Source organism: Hordeum vulgare, chromosome 1H, assembly GCF_904849725.1.
Source record: "Hordeum vulgare subsp. vulgare chromosome 1H, MorexV3_pseudomolecules_assembly, whole genome shotgun sequence".
NCBI classification, from domain to species: Eukaryota; Viridiplantae; Streptophyta; class Magnoliopsida; order Poales; family Poaceae; genus Hordeum; species Hordeum vulgare.
The window spans coordinates 308,142,549-308,162,529 of NC_058518.1; the positions used below are offsets into that span (position 1 = coordinate 308,142,549).

Below are 19,981 nucleotides of genomic sequence, written 5' to 3' on the forward strand. Positions count from 1 at the left end.
AATTCGGGCCCACCATCGCTTCTCCATAGCTCGTAGGTTCATTCTTGTCCAACAACATGACTTCCAAGACAGGGTTACCACTCTGTAGCAGTACGTGACCTTGTCGACCTACGAGGTTTGTAGTAACTTGATCTGAAGTTTCATGATCACTATCATCAGCTTCCACTTCAATTGATGTAGACACCACATGAACTACTTCTTGCGCCCTTCTACACACTGGTTGAAGTGATGGTTCAGTAACCTCATCAAGTTTCACCACCCTCCCACTCAATTCTTTCGAGAGAAACTTTTCCTCGAGAAAGGACCCGTTTCTAGAAACAAACACTTTGCTTCCGGATCTGAGATAGGAGGTATACCATACTATTTTGTGTGTCCTATGAAGATGCATTTATCCGCTTTGGGTTCAAGCTTATCATGCTGAAACTTTTCCACATAAGCATCGCAGCCCCAAACTTCTAAGAAACGACAGCTTAGGTTTCTCCAAACCATAGTTCATACGATGTCATCTCAACGGAAATACATGGTGCCCTATTTAAAGTGAATGCAGTTGTCTCTAATGCATAACCCATAAACAGTAGTGGTAATTATATAAGAGACATCATAGTATGCACCATATCAAATACGGCGCAGCTATGACGTCCCTACACACCATCACACTATGGTGTTCTAGGTGGCATGAGATGTGAAACCATTTTCACATTTGTCTTAAATTGTGTACCAAACTCGCAACTCATATATTCATCTCTATGATCATATCGTAGACATGTTACCCTCTTGTCACGATGATCTTCAACTTCACTCTGAAACTACTTTAACCTTTCAATAATTCAGACGTGTGTTTCATTAAGCAAATACACTAGTATCTACTCAAATCATCTTTGAAGTAAGAACATAACGATATCCATTACGTGCCTTAGCACTCATTGGACTGCATACATCCAAATGTATTACTTCCAATAAGTTACTTTCTAGTTCCATCTCATTGGAAAACGAGGCCTTCGGTCATCTTGCCCATGTGGTATGATTTGCATGTCTCAAGTGATTCAAAATCAAGTGAGTCCAAACGATCCATCTGCATGGAATTTCTTCATGCGTTTATACCAATAGGTATGGTTTGCATGTCTCAAACGTTTCAAAAATGAGTGAGTACAAAGATCCATCAGCATGGAGCTTCTTCATGCATTTTATACCAACATGACTCAAGTGGCAGTGCCACAAGTAAGTGGTACTATCATTAATACTTTGTATTTTTTGGCATCAATATTATGAACATGTGTAGCACTACGATCGAGATTCAATAAACCATTGAAGGTATTTATTCAAGCAAATAGAATAACCATTATTCTCTTTAAATGAATAATCGTATTGCAATAAACACGATCTAATCATGTTCATGGTCAACGCAAACACAAAATAACAATTATTTAGGTTTAACACTAATCCCGATGGTAGAGGGAGTGTGCGATGTTTGATCACATCAACCTTGGAAACACTTCCAACACATATCGTCACCTCGCCTTTAGCTAGTCTCCATTTATTCCATAGCTTTTATTTCGAGTTACTAACACTTAGTAACCGAACCGGTATCTAATACCCTCGTGCTACTAGGAGTACTAGTAAAGTACACATCAATATCATGTATATCCAATATACTTCTGTCGACTTTCCCAGCCTTCTCATCTACCAAGTATCTAGGGTATTTCCTCTTCAGTGACTGTTCCCCTAATTACAGAAGCACTTAGTCTCGGGTTTGGGTTCAACCTTGGGTCTCTTCACTAGAGCAGCAACTAGTTTGCCATTTCATGAAGTATCCCTTCTTGCCCTTGCCCTTATTGAAACTAGTGGTTTTACTAACCATCAACAATTGATGCTCCTTTTTGATTTCTACTTTCACGGCGTCAAACATCGCGAATAGTTCAAGGATCATCATATCTATCCCTGATCTGTTATAGTTCATCACGAAGCTCTAGTAGCTTGGTGGCAGTGACTTTGGAGAACCATCACTATCTCATCTGGAAGATTAACTCCCACCCGATTCAAGCGATTGTAGCACTCACACAATCTGAGCACATGCTCAAAGATTGAGCTTTTCTCCCTTACTTTGTAGACAAAGAATCTTGTCGGAGGTCTCATACCTCTCAACAAGGGCACGAGCATGAAATCCCAATTTCATCTCTTGGAACATATCATATGTTTCGTGACGTTCAAAACGTCTTTGGCGCCTCAATTCTAAGTCGTTAAGCATTACGCACTGAACTATCACGTAGTCATCAAAAACGTGTAGGTCAGATGTTCGCAACATCCACAGATGACGCTCGAGGTTCAGCACACCGGGCGGTGCATTAAGGACATAAGCCTTCTGCGCAGCAATGAGGACAATCCTTAGTTTATGGACCCAATCCGCATAATTGCTACTATCATCTTTCAACTAAATTCTCTCTAGGAACATATCAAAAACAGTAGAGCTATAGCGCAATCTACAACATAATTTGCAAAGACCTTTTGACTATGTTCATGATAATTGAGTTTAGCTAATCATATTACTAATAACTCCCACTCAAATAGACATCCCTCTAGTCATTCGAGTGGCACATGATCCAAATCCACTAACTCAAGTTCGCTCATCACATGAGTTGAGTCTAGTTTCAGTGGTGAACATATCCATGTTGATCATATCAACTATATGATTCATGCTCGACCTTTAGGTCTCTTGTGTTCCGAGGCCATGTATGTACATGCTAGGCTCGTCAAGTTTAAACCGAGTGTTCTGCGTGTGCAACTGTTTTGCACCCGTTGCATGTGAACGTTGAGTCTATCACACCCGATCATCACGTGGTGTCTCGAAACAACGAACTGTTGCAACGGTGCACAGTCGGGGAGAACAAAATTTTATCTTGAAATTTTAGTGAGGGATCACCTTATAATGCTACCGTGGTTCTAAGCAAAATAAGGTGCATAAAAGGATTAACATCACATGCAAATCATAAGTGACATGATATGGCCATGAACTTGTGCTTCCTGATCTTCATGACCAAAGCACCAGCATGATCTCCATCGTCACTGGCGCCGCACCATGATCTCCATCATTGTGCCGCCATCGAGGTTGTCGCACTATCTATGCTATTACTACTAAAGCTACCACCTAGCGATATAGTAAAAGCATCTCCAAGCACAAACATTAGTTTAAAGACAACCCTATGGCTCCTGCCGGTTGCCGTAGCATCGACATGCAAGTTGATATTTAACTATTACAACATGATCATCTCATACATCCAATATATAATATCATGTCTTTGGCCATAACACATCACATGCATACCCTTCAAAAAAAGTTAGACGTCCTCTAATTTGTTGTTCCATGTTTTACGTGGCTGCTATGGGTATCTAGTATGATCGCATCTTACTTACACAAAGCCACAACGGTGATATGCAAATTGCTATTTAACCTTCTCGAAGGATCGCCTCGGTCAAATCCGATTCAACTAAAGTTGAAGAAACAAACACCCGCTAGTCATCTTTATGCAACAAGTAGCATGTCATTCGATGAAGCCGGTCTCTCATAAGCGTACGATTAAAGTTGGTCTGGGCCGCTTCAATCCAACAATACCGCCAAATAAAGAAAATACTAGGGAGGGCAGCAAATTGAACATCAACGCCCACAAACTCTTTTGTGTTCTACTCGAGATATCATCTACGCATGAACCTAGCTCACGATGCCACTGTTGGGGAACGTCACATGAGAAACAAAAAAATTCCTACACACACGCAATACCTATCCATGGTGATGATCATCTACGAGAGGGGAGAGTGAATCTACATACCCTTGTAGATCGCTAAGCAGAAGCGTATATAACGCGGTTGATGTAGTGGAACATCTTCGCAATTCAAATCGGAGCCCATCCCACGATCTCATCACGATCCGTCCCACGATCCCATCACGATCCATCCCAATCTAGTGCCGAACGGATGCCACCTCCGCGTTCAGCACACGTACAGCTCGATGACGACCCCCGCATTCTCGATCCAGCAAGAGAGACGGGGAAGTAGATGAGTTCTCCGGCAGCGTGATGACGCGCCGGTGATGGTGGTGATCTATTCCTGCAGGGCTTCGCCTAAGCACTGCAGAAATCCGATCTAGAGGAAGAACTACAAAGTAGAGGAGAGGGTAGCTCGTGGATGAAATTGTGTGTCTCAAAAAACCTCAATACCTCTAGTATATATAGGAGGGAGGGAGGGGAGGAGGCAGCCTCAAACCCTCAAGGTTTGGCCAAAATTGGAGGTGGAGGAATCCTACTCAATCCTACTAGGAGTAGGATTCCTCCTTTCCACTTGGAAACCCTTTCCACCTTTTCCACATTTGGCTTTTTGCCTCTCAAACCTCATGGGCCTTAGTGGGAGCTTATGTCAGCCCACTAGGGGCTCGTTTGTATCCTCCCACAGCCCATAAGGCCCCTCGGGGCGTGACACCCCTCCTGATGGTCCCCGGTACCCTCCGGACACTCCCGGTACACTACCGATGAGCCCGAAAATTTTCCGGTGACTAAAACAGGACTTCCTATATATCAATCTTGACCATTCCGGAGCTCCTCGTGACGTCCGGGATCTCATCCGGGACTCCGAACAACTTTCGGTTACCAACACCTATAACTCAACTATATCGAAACGTCACTGAACCTTAAGTGTGCAGACCCTGCGAGTTCGAGAACTATGCAGACATGACCTGAGACATTCTCCGAAGATCTCTATCGGCGAAGATATTGGCTCCTACATATTCTACGAAGATCTCTATCGGTTGAACCTCTATGTCAAAGATTCAGTTAATCTCGTATGATGTTCCCTTTGTCCTTCGGTATGTTACTTGCCCGAGATTCGATCGTCGGTATCTTCATACCTAGTTCAATCTCGTTACCGGCAAGTCTCTTTACTCGTTCCGTAATACAAGATCCCGTAACTAACTCCTTAGTCACATTGCTTGCAAGGCTTGTTGTGATGTTCTATTACCGAGTGGGCCCCGAGATACCTCTCCGTCACACGGAGTGACAAATCCCAGTATTGATCCATGCCAACCCAACAGACACCTTTGGAGATACATGTAGAGCACCTTTATAGCCACCCAGTAACTTTGCGATGTTTGATACACACAAGGTATTCCTCCGGTGTCCGAGAGTTGCATGATCTCATGGTCATAGGAACAGATACATTGACATGCAGAAAAATAGTAGCAATAAACTGACACGATCATATGCTACGTTTATAGTTTGGGTCTTGTCCATCACATCATTCTCCTAATGATGTGATCCCGTTATCAAGTGACAACACTTGTTTATGGCCAGGAAACCTTGACCATCTTTGATCGATGAGCTAGTCAACTAGAGGCTCACTAGGGATAGTGTGTTTGTCTATGTATCCACACAGGTATTCGAGTTTCCAATCAATATCATGAACAAGGAAATATAATAATAACCAATTTACTATTGCCTCTAGGGCATATTTCCAACATTTTGTAGTGTTAAATTTTAGTTTGAATTCAAATTTGTAGATGAGTTCGTCCCATGATTCTTCTGATGAAGAATCTGACCTTCAAGAGAAGGAGGACCTAGCAATGGTCGTAACTATGCACATCAACAAAAAAAGAAAGAACGGTGGTTCAGTTTTTGGTCGTCAGAAATTGTCGAGGGATAGGATCGATGCCCACAACAGATTGATAAGAAACTATTTTGTGGATATTCCCACATACCCCGAGTCCTACTTTCGACGCCGTTTTAGAATGAGCATCGAGTTGTTCAAACATATTGCACAGAAACTGGCGAGCCAGGATCAGTTTTTTCAGCAAAGGGGGAATGTTGTCGGAGAACTCGGGCATAGCACCTTTCAAAAGGTGACCCCCGCATTGTGTATGTTGCCATACGGTATTCTAGCGGATCTAGTTGATGATCACTTGGCCATGGGTGAGAGTCAAGCCATCATGTGTGTCAAGCGCTTCGCGGTTGGAATCGTGCGAGTGTTTGGTCCGAAATATTTGAGAGCTCCCAATGCTGAAGACGCCACAAGGCTTTTGGAGATGAATAAAGCTCGCAGGTTACCAGGTATGCTTGGCTTAATAGATTGTATGCATTGGAGTTGGAAGAACTGTCCTAAGACATGGTACGGACAATTCCACGGCCAGAAAAAAATGTGGAACTATAATCCTTGAAGCGATGGCCGATCAGGAGACTTGGATTTGGCATGCTTTTCGGAATGCCAGGATCTTTGAACGACATCGATGTTGTTCAGCGGTCACCACTCATGAATAGTATTGCAAACGATGAACTGCCACCGGTGCAGCTTATAGCAAATGGTCATACATATAATTATGGATACTATCTTGCGGATGACATCTACAGGTGGTAAACATTTGTGAAGTCGTTAAAAAACCGGACGACCTCTTTGGTTGGGAGTAATTAGAGAGGGGGAATTGGAATTAGGGGGCTCTAAGATATAAAGTTACATGTTTGGTTGGAGGGAATGGAAATTTATTAGGGAGTGGGCGTGGGAGTTTAGAGTCCAACTCCCATCATTTTATTAATAGGGGAGGGGTGGGAATTGAGAGGGAATTAATATACAGAGAACATCTCGGCCCTTCATCATAACTTATGTTGTTGTCTCCCGACTAATTCCCACTAACCAAACAAGGGAATGAGCATACTTCTTAAATTCCCACGTGTAAAACTCATCTCATACCAAACAATGGATAGAGAATAAAATTACACTTCCCATGTCTAATCTCGTTAGAGCCCCCTCCTCTAAATTCCTATTCCCTATCCCAAAAGTTACCAAACACACTCGGAAGATAAGAAAAAATTTGATACATCATGAACAGGCTAGATTTTGCAAGATGTGAAGAGAGCTTTTGGGATTTTACAAGCCCAATTTGCTATTGTGAGAGGACAGGCTAGATTTTGGGATCAAAATATCATTTGATACATCATGAACGCTTGTGTATTCATGCATAACATGATCATCGAGAACGAGCGTAGGCAAGATTTAGACTATTCTCAATATGAGTTGTTGAGACATCCCGTGCGAGTGCAGAGAAGGACCAAGAGGGTGGGCCGTTGTGTTGCCTCCTATCATGCCATTCGACGTGTCAAAACGCATTTGTTGTAATGATCTTGAAAAGGTTGTAGTCGAGGAGTGATGGGCATGAAATGAACGACAAAACGCATGATGTTGTATGTTTGTTGTGCTGAACTATTTGTTCTATTGAAGTTTAATTACTTGTTTCACTTGTAATAATAATTGAACTACTTTTTGACGAATCATTTTGTGTTTGTTGATCTTCTTTGTTTCACATTGAATGTAAAATGTTGTTTCTGTTGAACACGTGAGTTTGATTTTATAACGCCTACTCAAGCGATACACCAGCGGGCTAAATTTTTACAACGCTTAGTGAAGTAACTGCACAAAAACGGCCGATGCGCGTGCTGTATAAATTTTTTGCACAGGTCTGTTGGAAATGCTCTTAGGTCCCACGAAGGCCACCAAAAACAGATAAATCTGGTTGGATATTGCTTTCTTGAAAAATCCAACAAAAACAGATAAATCTGGTTTTCCAGTCTGTGTTCCTACGTTTCATCTCGTATCTATACCTAATAATAAAGAGGCTATTGCTTCCGTCGGAAAACCCACCGCGACATTTTTATAAAAAAAACTGTAATTTTTATTATTCAACCCGCGCTCCATCATTTATTTGCAACGCAAAAGGAAAAAACGATTCGCTGCAAAAATTATACCCGTACGCATCGCCTCCTCCCGTCGACTCTGGGCCAACCTGGCCTGTGCCCAGGCCGCCGCCACACCACTAGCCGCCGCGATCGACCTCAACCGCCGCCGTTGCCGATCTCAACCCACCCACCTCCACGGCCGTACCTCTCCCCGCTCACTGCCCCCGTTGCGGCGCTCGAGCGCATCGCGTCGATCCTCGTCCATCATGGCGTGTGCCCAGGCCGCTGCCACACCATTCGTCGCCGCGACCGACCTCAACCACCACTGTCGTCGATCTCAACCCACCCGCCTCCGCGGCCGTACCTCTCCCCGCTCACTGCCCCCGTTGCGGCGCTTGAGCGCATCGCGTCGACCCTGGTCCATCCTGGCGTGTGCCCAGGCCGCTGCCACACCATTCGCCGCCGCGGCCGACCTCAACCACCACTGTTGTTGATCTCAACCCACCCGCCTCCGCGGCTGTACCTCTGCCCGCTTGCTGCCCCCGTTTCGGCGCTCGAGCACAGCTTCTGGATCAAATCAACGCGACAGCTACAGTGACTGGGGATGATGCGTCTGCTCGATGCAGAACGGCGGCGGCGCGGCGGAGCGAAGCACTTGCAGGTGGAGGCGGGCCTCCATGGCTCACACGGGGAACTCCAAGGTTATGGCGCGGCAACGGCGACTTCTTATGGCCAGATAGAGGCGCCTAACCCTTGCTCGCCTCATCGTATCCCCTCCTCCCGGAGGAACTCATCATCTGGTGAGATCCCCACCCCATGCCTCCAACCGTGTGCCAAGCACCGACAAGAAATTTTATTTTATGGGGATTTGTTTGCTGATAAATGAATGTATTAAATATAAGATTGTATTGTTGTAGAGATAGAGAATGGAACACCATCTTCAGTTTGTCATCTGATCCCACATTCTCTAACCTATGAGTGAAATAAGATAACAATCCATTGATTAATTCACCTATTTGTTTTGCTTTGCTTGTCTCGCTCAATTTCTAATCATGGTGAAATTAACAATGGATGGTTTGATTTCTCAACAAAATAGGATAGAACTGACTACATTAGTTAGTTAGCTTATTATTTTAATAAATCAAAATGATTATAAAAAGATTAAAAGCGTGTGGTATTTTTTCTCCCGTTGCAACGCACGGACCCTTTTGCTAGTAAGCTTTAAAATAAATAAACAAAACTCATGGCTGCTTGACTAATACTCCCTCCGTCCCAAAATTCTTGTCTTAAGTTTGTCTAGAAATGAATGTATCTAAATACTAAAATATGACTAGATACATTCATATCTAAACAAATCTAAAACAAAAAAAATTGGGACGGAGGGAGTAAATAACGAGGCAATGGCCAGACAATGGGGTATGCAGACTCGGCATAACGTAAAAGGAACTGATACGCCTCAATGCCAAATGCCAGCGGGAACAATACCGTGTACGCCTAACATGCCTAGGCCGGATTGCAACAATTTTGTCCAGATATAAAATCCATGTGCTGAATAGAATCCAGTGTCTGAAGCAGTGCAAGCAAACAAAACATCTTTTTTGAGACACAGAAGGCACAAACCAAAATGGCATGGCGACGGTACGTTCCATTAAGCTTCTTCAGATTTAGGCATGTGTGGTGACTGACTGTGACTGGTACCAGTACAAAATACAAACTATAATAACCGAACAAACTATAATAACCGAAACAGCACAGATGCACAACACACTACATTCCCTATGATGTTATCTTACAGTCAATTGAATTGGCTAAGTAAACAGCGTGTTTTTGAGAGGTGAGAAGGAGCACGCACAAAAGATGCGCGACAACAGGGGGCAAAAGAAAAAGAAAAAAGAATGACACCACGGTCGGTTAGTTCCCAAGATGACTGCAGGTCATCTGCGACGCACAAGAAGACGAGGAGGGACACTTGTGTGTGCCTCGGCAGCGAAGAGGCCAGTCAGTCTATACAAAGAGACCTCGTCACCATTCTATCACAGTTTGCATTTTTCGATGACTTCTGTAACAGATGAGTGTGTTTCGTCTGTCATCATATTAAGCTGCAGATGAAACGCCTGCACACGTATAAGGGATAAATAAATGGATTATTATAGAGCAGCAGCAGCAGTAAAAACGTGCAAGGTAGATTATTTGCCAATCGAGACCAACTGGATCTCAAGGCCAAACTGGGTATTGACTCCATTGTTTTTTAGATTGGACACCAATTTTCTCTAGAATGGTGAGCAGATTAGTTCGGTTGTAAGAAAACAAATTTGTAGCTCAATCCCGTGCTGTACTGGAACTGGAGTCATCGTCTGTCCATGGCTCAACTAGTTCATGATTATGGATTCTTTGGCATATTATGTGTAGCGGTTTACTTACTAGTGCATCAAGTTCATGGAACATCTTTCGCCCCCTAAAAATGGACCACAAACTTATCCTTATATGCTAAGAGGTTGGCTATAGACTGGCAATCACACACGTAGTCACACAGAACCAGACATGTGTAAAATGCCAAAATGAAGAAGAAAATAAGCTTCCTAGAAGGGTAACATCTACCGAACAAGAGACATACCACAAATTTCTCTAGCACAGGCACGAGAACTTTTAAGTTGTTATTTGGAAGGCAGCTGGAAATCGCTCCTCGAACCTTCATGCTGTTGAGGCAGACAAAACACGTTAACAAGTCCAACAATACCATTGAGGCTGACATTGTGCGATCAACTCACCAATAATAGAACATTACAAACAACACAGATAACTAACCTTTCTATCGAAAGAAAGCCAAGCAGGAGGGCTGCATAGGCCTCCACAATCATCATTTCAGCTTCCCGTGCTCCTTGCAACATTGACTCTTCATCATCCTGGTTAGTTATTATAAGAACATTTTTTATACTAGTGTAATGTCAAAAACGTTCTTATATTATGGGACGGAGGGAGTACTATATAGGACGTCATACAATGGATTCATAACAAAGATCCCCCAAAACAATAATAGAATGCACTCAGATGAGGTTTAAAATGGAATGGTAGGACGTCATACAACACATTCGTAACAAAGATCCCCCAAAAGGGCTAATAACAGAATGCGCTCAGATGAGGTTTAAGATGGAATGGTACTCGTCTATTTACGTCAATTAACTGGATATTAAAGCCTACAAATGTAATAGTTTGTGGACTAGACCAAACCAAACATGTATATTAAATGAGTCTGGCGTGAACAACATTATACTATATGCATTAGTTTCCATTTCATGGATTTTTAAACTAAGGGGTTCAATATGCTGCCAAACAGAAGGTACTTTGGAAACGAAGAGGGGGTAATAGTAATACACATCTAGCTTTACCACATTTCAATGTATATAAAAATTAAGGTTAGAATTACCGGTGATATAGTTGCAGAAGCTTCCCCAGAACCTTTACTTGCTAAGAAGATTGAACAGAGGAGTGGTATAACATCCCTCTGTGCCTTTTCACTCTGCGGATTCTTAGACAGATCCACAGAAACACGGGCAGATGCAAGCCGTACCCTATAGCCAGGTCATGAAATCATTTAGGACTAGACATTTGTTAGTTGGTATATATAACTGCTCCTGACCCCGAGGAACTAGCTGAAGCAGAAGAGTAACACAGGCATGAAACAAACAAATGGAAAGGAAGAAAGTAACGGGCTTACCTATTAAGGCTATCTTTTTCCACGAGATTGACAAGCAAACCCAATATGGCAACCAGAAAATCAAGCTCATGGTCTCGCAGTTTCTTAGCTTTCACTTGGCATGCTTTGCTGTCCTCAGAAGAGGTGAGATCTTGTCCAAGCTCGACATCTCGGTCAGTGTCCACGGAGAAATCAAATGAAGGGAAATGCTTGATGATCAAGGAGGCCATGGTGTTAAGTCCACCACATGATGCAATATGTTCACAACCATATGGGTTGTCATTTGCCAAGTTCATAAGAACCTGCCAGAGAAAACATGGGAAAAGCATATACATGTTATTGCAAAAGTAACACCAACATAACAATTTTCTATCATAAAACAGCATCCACCAGCTGTTCGAAAGTTTCAACAGTGCACAGCAAAATAGAAGGGACGAAACTAAGATTAGACCATTTGGACAGTTACAGTTTCTTTTTGGAATGAAAAGGTACAGGTGCAATGATCTTTCATCAAATACCCTAGTTAGGAGCAGAAAATGATAAGGGACTACAATTATTATGGAATATCTCACAAATACAGTCACAAGAAGCAATACATAGGTGTGTACAGTTAAGTTTAGGCCCACAATTAGTAGAGATAAGATCAATAACTAGTTTATCCATACAGACTAGTCTTTCGAAAACAACTTATTGTCACGGCTAAATTTAATACTGAAACATATCTTCAAAGTGACTTCACAGGCTGAGCACCTAAAACCGTTTAAAGGTTTTAACAGGCTGAGCACCTAAAACCATTTAAAGGTGGTCAATAAGCTTAGAAAAGCATCTGGGCTGATCACAATTGGGACTTAAGTAACATACGAGCAAGTTCATTCATGCTCTGGATGGAAGTTCTAATTTTTATCTTCAGTTTAATAAGCTTATTGTAACTTTTAGCAGAACCTTCAACCTTCAATAGGAGGCAAGCCTAAGACAGCTTTATGTTAATGCTTAAACCCAACTAAAGCAGGTTTCAGGTGAAGTAAAAGTGTTAATCAGGCACCATAAACTGAACTCTAAACCTAAGCATCAGGCTCGGCCCATTCCTCGAGTATGCACCGATGCACGGAGTGAAGCAGATACAGACATATTAATGTATATTTATCTTAATACTCTTTCTTAAACTTCCAACCAAGTGACACATCACAATTCCACGAACAGTTACTGCATGGTATAAATGGTGAAAGATCTTCCAGTACATGTGATCATACGACTTCACTCATTGAACAAAAGCGCCAAAGGTTTAACAACCTATATGGAGCATTCACAAATGGACAACCAGCCACCAAAAATCACGAATGCTTACCTTAATTGATGCCAAAAGGCAGTCTTCCAAAAGATTGGAATCATCGTCAACAATAGAATGGGATGTTGCACCCAGATGATGATTATCTTCAGGTTGATATGATTCCTGACTTCCAATCCCACGATCGTCCGACAATTTCTCATTCGCTGATTTTGCTTGATGCCCATGCGTTGATCGCTTTTTTTGACCAAATAGTTCAGGCTCAGGCTCAGGCTCCTGATCAACATCATCAAATGCAAAAGGATCACTACCACTGCCAGTTCTCAAATCACTGTTGCCATTTTCAGACAGACGTCGTCGTTTTGCCATTTCTCTGGACGTTCCGTCAGAATTACGTGCTGTTATAGAAACCCATCCACTTGAGCCTCTAATTGGGTTGGCTTTACCACGTTCCTTTCTTAAATTAAGCTTCAGACCAAGACCATTGCTGTGCCTCTCACCTAATGAACCACTTGATGCCCTGTTGCTTGAAGTAGACTGGGAAGAATCGAGTGTCATTTGTGATAGGCCAACATCACTGGTAGAAGATATACTAATATGAGAAGCATCTGATTTGGAAGATGAGCAATTTTGGCATTTCTGGTTCAGCGGAAGGTTATTTTTCTTTGAGTTCTTGCCCTTGCCATGACCATTCAATGTCTTTGCACCCTTGATGTCTGCTGCACAAGAGAATTTCGGACGTGAGACCATATTAAACTTGTATCGAGGAACATATATTGTTGTGCTTTAAATGAGCCTAGAAGGTGAACATCATAGTTTTGTGTACAGTGAACATTTGTGCACATGCATGATACCCTAACTGCCTTGCAAATTTATTGCTGCACCCAGATAGGATACCATGGATCATCAATATAGAAAACGACTGAAAATATATGGGTAAAGTATTGAATCTACTGAAAATATTATATTTGCCCTAGATTTAGACAGTTCACAGGAAAGACAGAAGTTCAAATAATTTAGTGGTTGTGACTTGTGACTACCAGAGCAGCCCCCTTTACAACCTTTGGAAGATTTTTTATCTGTACTGCTGGAAACAGTGGAAGAATTCTGAAGGAGAGACAGTACTGCAAGCAAAGGAAAATAGGCATGAGATTGCAAGTTTTCAAAGTGGATGTTGAAGGTTACATTATATGGGAATAGGAAATATACAGAAACCTAATGCAAAATTACCTGATAATAATTCAATAATATTGATAATGACACCAACAAGAGAAACTGTAGAGCCTCTGGGACTCAATTTTCTACTCATGCTGAGCAAATGAGTCTGGAAGGATCAAAAGGAGTCAAGAGTGAAGTTAAGAAGTATAGAACATGGCAATACTATCATTGCACTGAACTGACAAAAATCATAACCTGAACTTCCAAGATATGGAAAATTACCTTGTTATGATCACTTAAGAATGTGGCATTCTCTAAAATTTTCAAACATTTCAGGAGGAATGCAGCACTTTGCATAGATGTTCCTTCCTTTATGTCCAAGGGCAGAGTGGAGGTCTCCTTTACAATTCCCTGATAAACAAGGTTGACCAGCACAAGCATATTATATTCTGTTAGCTTAACTGGTGTATGAAATGCATTACGTATGCGAAATGGGGAAAGGACAAGCGGAATAATTCACTGCGAAAATAAATGGTGTACACATCGGGGGACCCAGGTCATAAACTACACAAACCAGAAATATGACAAATGGCTTCAATTCACTTAAACTCCAAGAAAGGCTTGCGTAGCTGGAAATTGTAGAATTCAACAGGATAATAACCATATGATGTCTCCATGACATGAAACCTATGTAAGTATTACCACCTTGGACACATATAATCACTAGATATTCAAAATTCAAAAATTAATGCTTGAGATCGTATCCAAAATGATATTCATGAATCACTCTTAAGACTTCATTCGGGACTTAAAATTTTCATTCAGAGAAAAAATCACAGCATAATTTTGTTCTGCAGCAAAGTTTTAGTGTGCAGCTTCAAGCATGTCAGGGCTTAAAACGTAGACTACAAAAACATGCAACCATTCTTCAGCATTGTGACAGAACACATAATGACTGCTTGAATGTTCTTTTTGTGAACCTGTGCCGAAGGACAAATTACCATAAAATACAATACCGAATTATTTTATGAAAAAAAATAAAAGATAAGCAAGATCGTACCTCCAGTGAGGAATGACAATCTACCATAACATCAAAAATATTGTCAAGGCCACCAAATGCCCTTAATGTTTCTTTGAAATCCCCTCCAACTCTAGTCACCGTGTCAGAAGTCTCTGAAAAGATAAACATTTGAATATGAGTAATATTTCAGTAACCATAGCAAAAAAACAAAAGGTTGCTGCGCATAATTCTGGGCTAGGCAAGCCATCACTGAAAACTTAACACAAGTGGAACAAGGGCGGCTAGGCAAAGGCATCCATGTAAAGCATGCAATGCTTAACTTGTGAACTGACAGTGTACATTGCGGTGAATACCATAATGGCAATGGGATAATCGTGGTCAAGAAATTGATTAAAAATCATACCCTCTAATGCGACAGTTGACAAGCATGCCTTTTCCATTGTCAACAAAGCAAGCCATTTTGGACATAATTCTGGCCTTGATGTTCTCTTGCCATCCCTGTCAAGTGGCTTGATTTCTTTACAGCTTAAGAGGATTTCTTCAACTTTTGATGTGATATCCTCTGAACTGGAATCGGAATCCTTATTTGAGCCATTAAACATTTGAACTTTACTGATTCCAAGGAGTTTGGAACCTATAGATGGTGCTTTGACATCATTTGCATCCATTGGAGGATTTAATAATTTCAGAAGAAACCGAATACACGATTCTGAATTTAGCACATGATTCTCTTGTACCTGAATAACAACAAGAAAGGATAGATTGATCATAAGAAGAAACTGAAGCTGAAGGAATGCTCATCGGAACTCAAAAGTATTAAAAGAGCAGCAACTGTTGGGAAGACGCATTCAACTAGCAATACATGTAATTCACAAATGAAAATCTGAATAGTAAATATCAAACTAGTTAAAATTTAAATTATAAATATAGTTCAGCTGTCGATAAAAATAAAGCGTAATGTAGCTAACTGAAGTTATTTTATCATGCATTAGTATTGAATAAAAAAGTGAATACTCCTACAAGAAAAATAAATAAATAACTTTGCCACGACATGAGTATCTTTGTGATTTGTGAGAAGAGAATATTTAATATGCACGGAAAGCAGCATGCACAGAAACATACTCCTATCATCTAATAGTTTGGGATTGAGAGGTACTCACATCACTTGCCAAAACAAATAAAAGAGCTGCTGCGGCAACACCACAGGAAGGATCATCAATGTTCAGGGCCAAAACATTATCTATAATTTGCTTTACCAATCTACAGGACATAACAAAAAATGCACTTGTGAGTAATAAGATGGAATACGTGTAATATTTGATAAGCAATAAAAATGAAATGTTTGTTAAACGGTGATATTGATTTTGGTACTCCTCAAACTCAATAGAATACTGAGATAAACATTAGATGGTTACATGTTAAAATAATTGTGTTCAATAAGAATTTACTTTCAGAAATCTTATCCATCTACAGATGTAGAAATGGGTAAAAAAAACATTGCAAGGATCTAGTAATTCCAGAGGTAACATCCTCACGTCAAGTATGCCCTTTGTTTTGCTAAACGGTATTGCTATTTCCCAGGCAACTGAGTCACAGCTAAAAATAGTTTGGTCTTAGTATCGAGATTGTGCAACTACACAGTGGATGAGATGATCTTGATCGGATGGCTATCAATGTTGACTGAGAAATAACTATTTTTACGTTGACTGAGCTACACACCCCTAAATACTGCATGTCTGGTTAAAAAAATGCATACTCTCCTGGACAGAGGAGAAAAATATTCGGCTCAGTTCAATGGATGGCACTTCTACCAACAATGCTCTTCAGACATATCTATAAGCCCGAGTAAATCCTAAGTCAACAGGGAAGATGTCTTTCTAGACATTTCCAACCAATCACCATGCTTCCTTCTTATGGAGTAACGGGATACTGGAGGTCTTAGCAAAAACAAAGAGACCAGCCTGCTTGAGACGCAGATAACTCAAGTGCATACTCCTTAAGCCCAGTTGTGATATAGTTAGCCAATGGGGATTCTCCACGATATGTGAAGTCTTGATTCTACCACAATAACCCCGACAAAGCAAGCTAATCGAACTAACAGCTCAGGCCAGGCAAGCAAACAAGATTTATATTCGCGAGTTAGCTGCATGAGCTAAGCTATATTCATCACAAGACAGAGGAAACAGAGCGGACTCGTTCGTGGTTTGAAGGCCAAAAGGTGGTTCCTTTCCCCAAGAAACCGAGCCCTAACCGTACAAGATCCCTATCTTTGAACCTAGGTCGCCCGCAAGAAGCCCCAATTTCGTAACCCTAACCCGAGGCTCTCGATTCGGAGAGCCAAGATTGGGCACCAAGAAGCCAACTTGTTGTTCCCCACGGAGCGCTTAAAAGAAAGGCGTACTGACCCCTGAGCCCGGAGGACGCGGCGGCGCGCGGCGGAGGTGCAGATCCCGAGCAGCGCGAGCAGGCTGGCCCGGCGCACCCGCCTGGGCGCGGTGGGCCGCAGCCCGTCGAGCGCGAAATTGACCTCGTCGACGCTCTCCATCATCTCCCCGTACTCCTCGGCCTCCATGAGCGTGGCGGTGGCCGGCTCGGGCTCGGGGTCGGCGTGCCTCCCGCGGCGCCACCCCTTCCGGCGCGGCGGCGGCGGCGGCGGCTGCGTGGGCGGGTCCTCGTCGAAGTCCCACATCGAGGAGGACTCCTGCGACGGCGGGAAAAGCTGGGGCTGCGACCCCGGCGCCGACAGCTCGTCGTCCCCGTCCCCGCCGTCGAAGTCGAACGCGTCCTGCGAGGACGAGAGGCCGCGCTCCCCTCCGCCTCCGCCTCCGCCTCCGCCGGCGCCGGCGCCGCAGGTGCGGGATCTGCGGCCGTAGGTGCGCACGATCATGGCGACTCGCTGCTGCTGCGGGTAGCTGCGCCTGCGCGCATGCGAGGGGGGAGAGAGAGAGAGAGAGAGATTTGGGCGTGGGCGTCTCTGTCTGGGTTTCGAACGTTTTGCTTTGCGGCTGATCCGGATTTGGGGATTCCGGCCTCGGAGCCGGAGGGGAGGAATTCGGGGACGGGGAGCTGGTTACTGCCTGACTACTGCTGGCCAGGTTTGTTAGTCTCGACGCGCTTCTCGACCGTCAGATTGTTGTTCATCTGTCGTGGTTTTGATGATACTTTTCCTTTTTTTGTTGAGATCCCGGTTTTGATGATACTTCTGCTCACCCACTGGTCGAGGAGACCGGGCCTGTCGGAGAGGAAGCAGGGGACGTCGTGGAAGAAGCCGATGCGGAGGTGGTCGTCGGAGCGGAAGAAGGTCGTCGTCGAAGTAGTGAAAGCAGGGGCGATCGGCGACGATTAGCCGCGGGAACGGACTCCCCTGAGGTCCAGCGTGCTCCTGGGCTGCTTGGAGAGGACGGAGGTGCACGACAACGATGGCGACGAGCTCATTACGGATCGGCCATGGCGGAGGAGGAGCTCGGCCCGCCTACTGACGATCCAGAGAGAGGGAGGAGGAAGAGGAAGGAGGTGGCGACGCTTGGAGGAACCCTAGCGCACTGCCTGGACGCTAAGGAATAAATAGGGGGCGAGGGAGGCCGCCTCGACGTCCGTGAGCAACGGCGTCGACCTCTCTGTCTCGCTTCTCTCTGAACCCTGACGGAAAGTAGAGGAAGAAGCAACGGTATCTACAGGAGGGGAACGAAAGGAGCACGCGGCCCAACTAGCGAGAGAACAAAGAAGGTGGGCCGGCGAGGGGGAGGAGGCCCGCTCGGTTGGTGCCAAAATAAAAGAAAGAACCCACTGGGGCGGAGGAGGAGGATTTTCTGGAGGAGGAGGTGGTGGCGGCATCTCAGCACCCTCACGACCTGGATTCTGACGAGTTGGTGGAGTCATCCTGAAGACGGACAACACATTAGCCCACAGAATAAATTGAAGGTAAAGCTGAATCAAAAAGACAGGAATATCTGAACAGGAATATTAGCAATTGCACTCGAACAAAATAGTAAGAATGCTTCATCAAAGTGACTGTCGACAAAATTCTGATTAAGATCATTTGCAAACAAGTATGAGCTAGAACTGCTCGGAACAAACGTATGATCGATATTTCATCCGATATCTTCATGGATAAGATCACACGGGCTCGAATTTACAGTAGCCATCATGTGCAAGGTAGTGCACACGACTTACGAAGCATCCCCAAATCGTAGCAAGCTACAAGGACTCTTTAAGACACAACGAGAACCGCTGTAAGACGACCATAAACAAACGTACCCACTGAATGTCGAATCCCAACCTCACATCATGCATCTGTAGGAAGATTGTCCTATAAGTCACTATTTGATATCCCACCTATGAATTCCCGAAATATCTGGTCATGCAATATGGTACACGGATACAAGGAGTAATATTCACACAACTCCTATACTAACCCGTCCAATGTATCACATCCGTCAACACATAACCAGAATCTCGGACATTCATCTAACACAGACCCTCGTGATCACAACGATACAAAGTATGGCAGTACTGGGGACATCGAGGTTATCTCGCCACTACTAGTATTGAAGCAATTACGAACATCCTTCGTTCTGAGATACTCAGAATCTGAATGATGGCGATGTGCACAAGAATCTCCTGGAGCTCAACTCCTCCAAAGAAATCAAGGCAGACAGGAGGCGCCAAGACAGAACTCCGTCACATCGATATCATATAGATTTCAAAATACCCGCGTGATACTAAAAAAATTGAGCGAGAAGATGAGTAGAATTAAGATTTCCTAAGTCGAGAACCTCACCAGAGCATGGAAGAGGAGAAAAAAGAAACCTACTCTCCGATATAACTAAGACTCAAAAGATTTTACTAGACTCAACTCGGCCAAGTACGATCACACAAAGGCTCCTATGGGCGTAAAACTCTGATACCAACTTGTAACGAATAAGATGCGGTCCTTTCCAATTTAGGGAACGAGGCCCCAAAATGGAAAGAAGCGCATCTAAGCGTTTCGCAAGCAAGATAAACATAGCACATACATAATTTAAGAATGACAAATAGGGAATTGTTTGCCATCTCCATAGATAATATCAGAGTTACATCCACACATTTATTCAGACAAGATAGTTCCGCTACAGACTACA

At 43.2% G+C, this 19,981-nt stretch overlaps 1 protein-coding gene across 4 annotated transcripts; it reads right to left on the reverse strand.

The window, feature by feature from the left end:
• Positions 1 to 9,346: 9,346 nt before the first annotated feature.
• On the reverse strand, positions 9,347 to 18,030 carry LOC123432717 (wings apart-like protein 2). Of its 4 annotated transcripts, none has more exons than XM_045115413.1 (13): positions 17,267 to 18,030; positions 16,022 to 16,121; positions 15,265 to 15,598; positions 14,901 to 15,013; positions 14,123 to 14,251; positions 13,913 to 14,006; positions 13,744 to 13,806; positions 12,743 to 13,398; positions 11,419 to 11,699; positions 11,128 to 11,272; positions 10,509 to 10,606; positions 10,318 to 10,399; positions 9,347 to 9,817 (listed from the first exon to the last, which is right to left on the reverse strand). In XM_045115413.1, the coding sequence occupies exons 1-13, from the start codon at positions 17,746 to 17,748 to the stop codon at positions 9,737 to 9,739; spliced, it is 2,658 nt and encodes an 885-aa protein (XP_044971348.1). In that variant the 5' UTR covers positions 17,749 to 18,030; the 3' UTR covers positions 9,347 to 9,736. The 4 variants fall into 4 exon arrangements, with proteins under 4 accessions (XP_044971348.1, XP_044971347.1, XP_044971346.1 ...); XM_045115412.1 differs by having other exon boundaries at positions 12,743 to 13,401; XM_045115411.1 differs by having other exon boundaries at positions 13,723 to 13,806.
• Between the last annotated feature and the right edge of the window lie 1,951 nt (positions 18,031 to 19,981).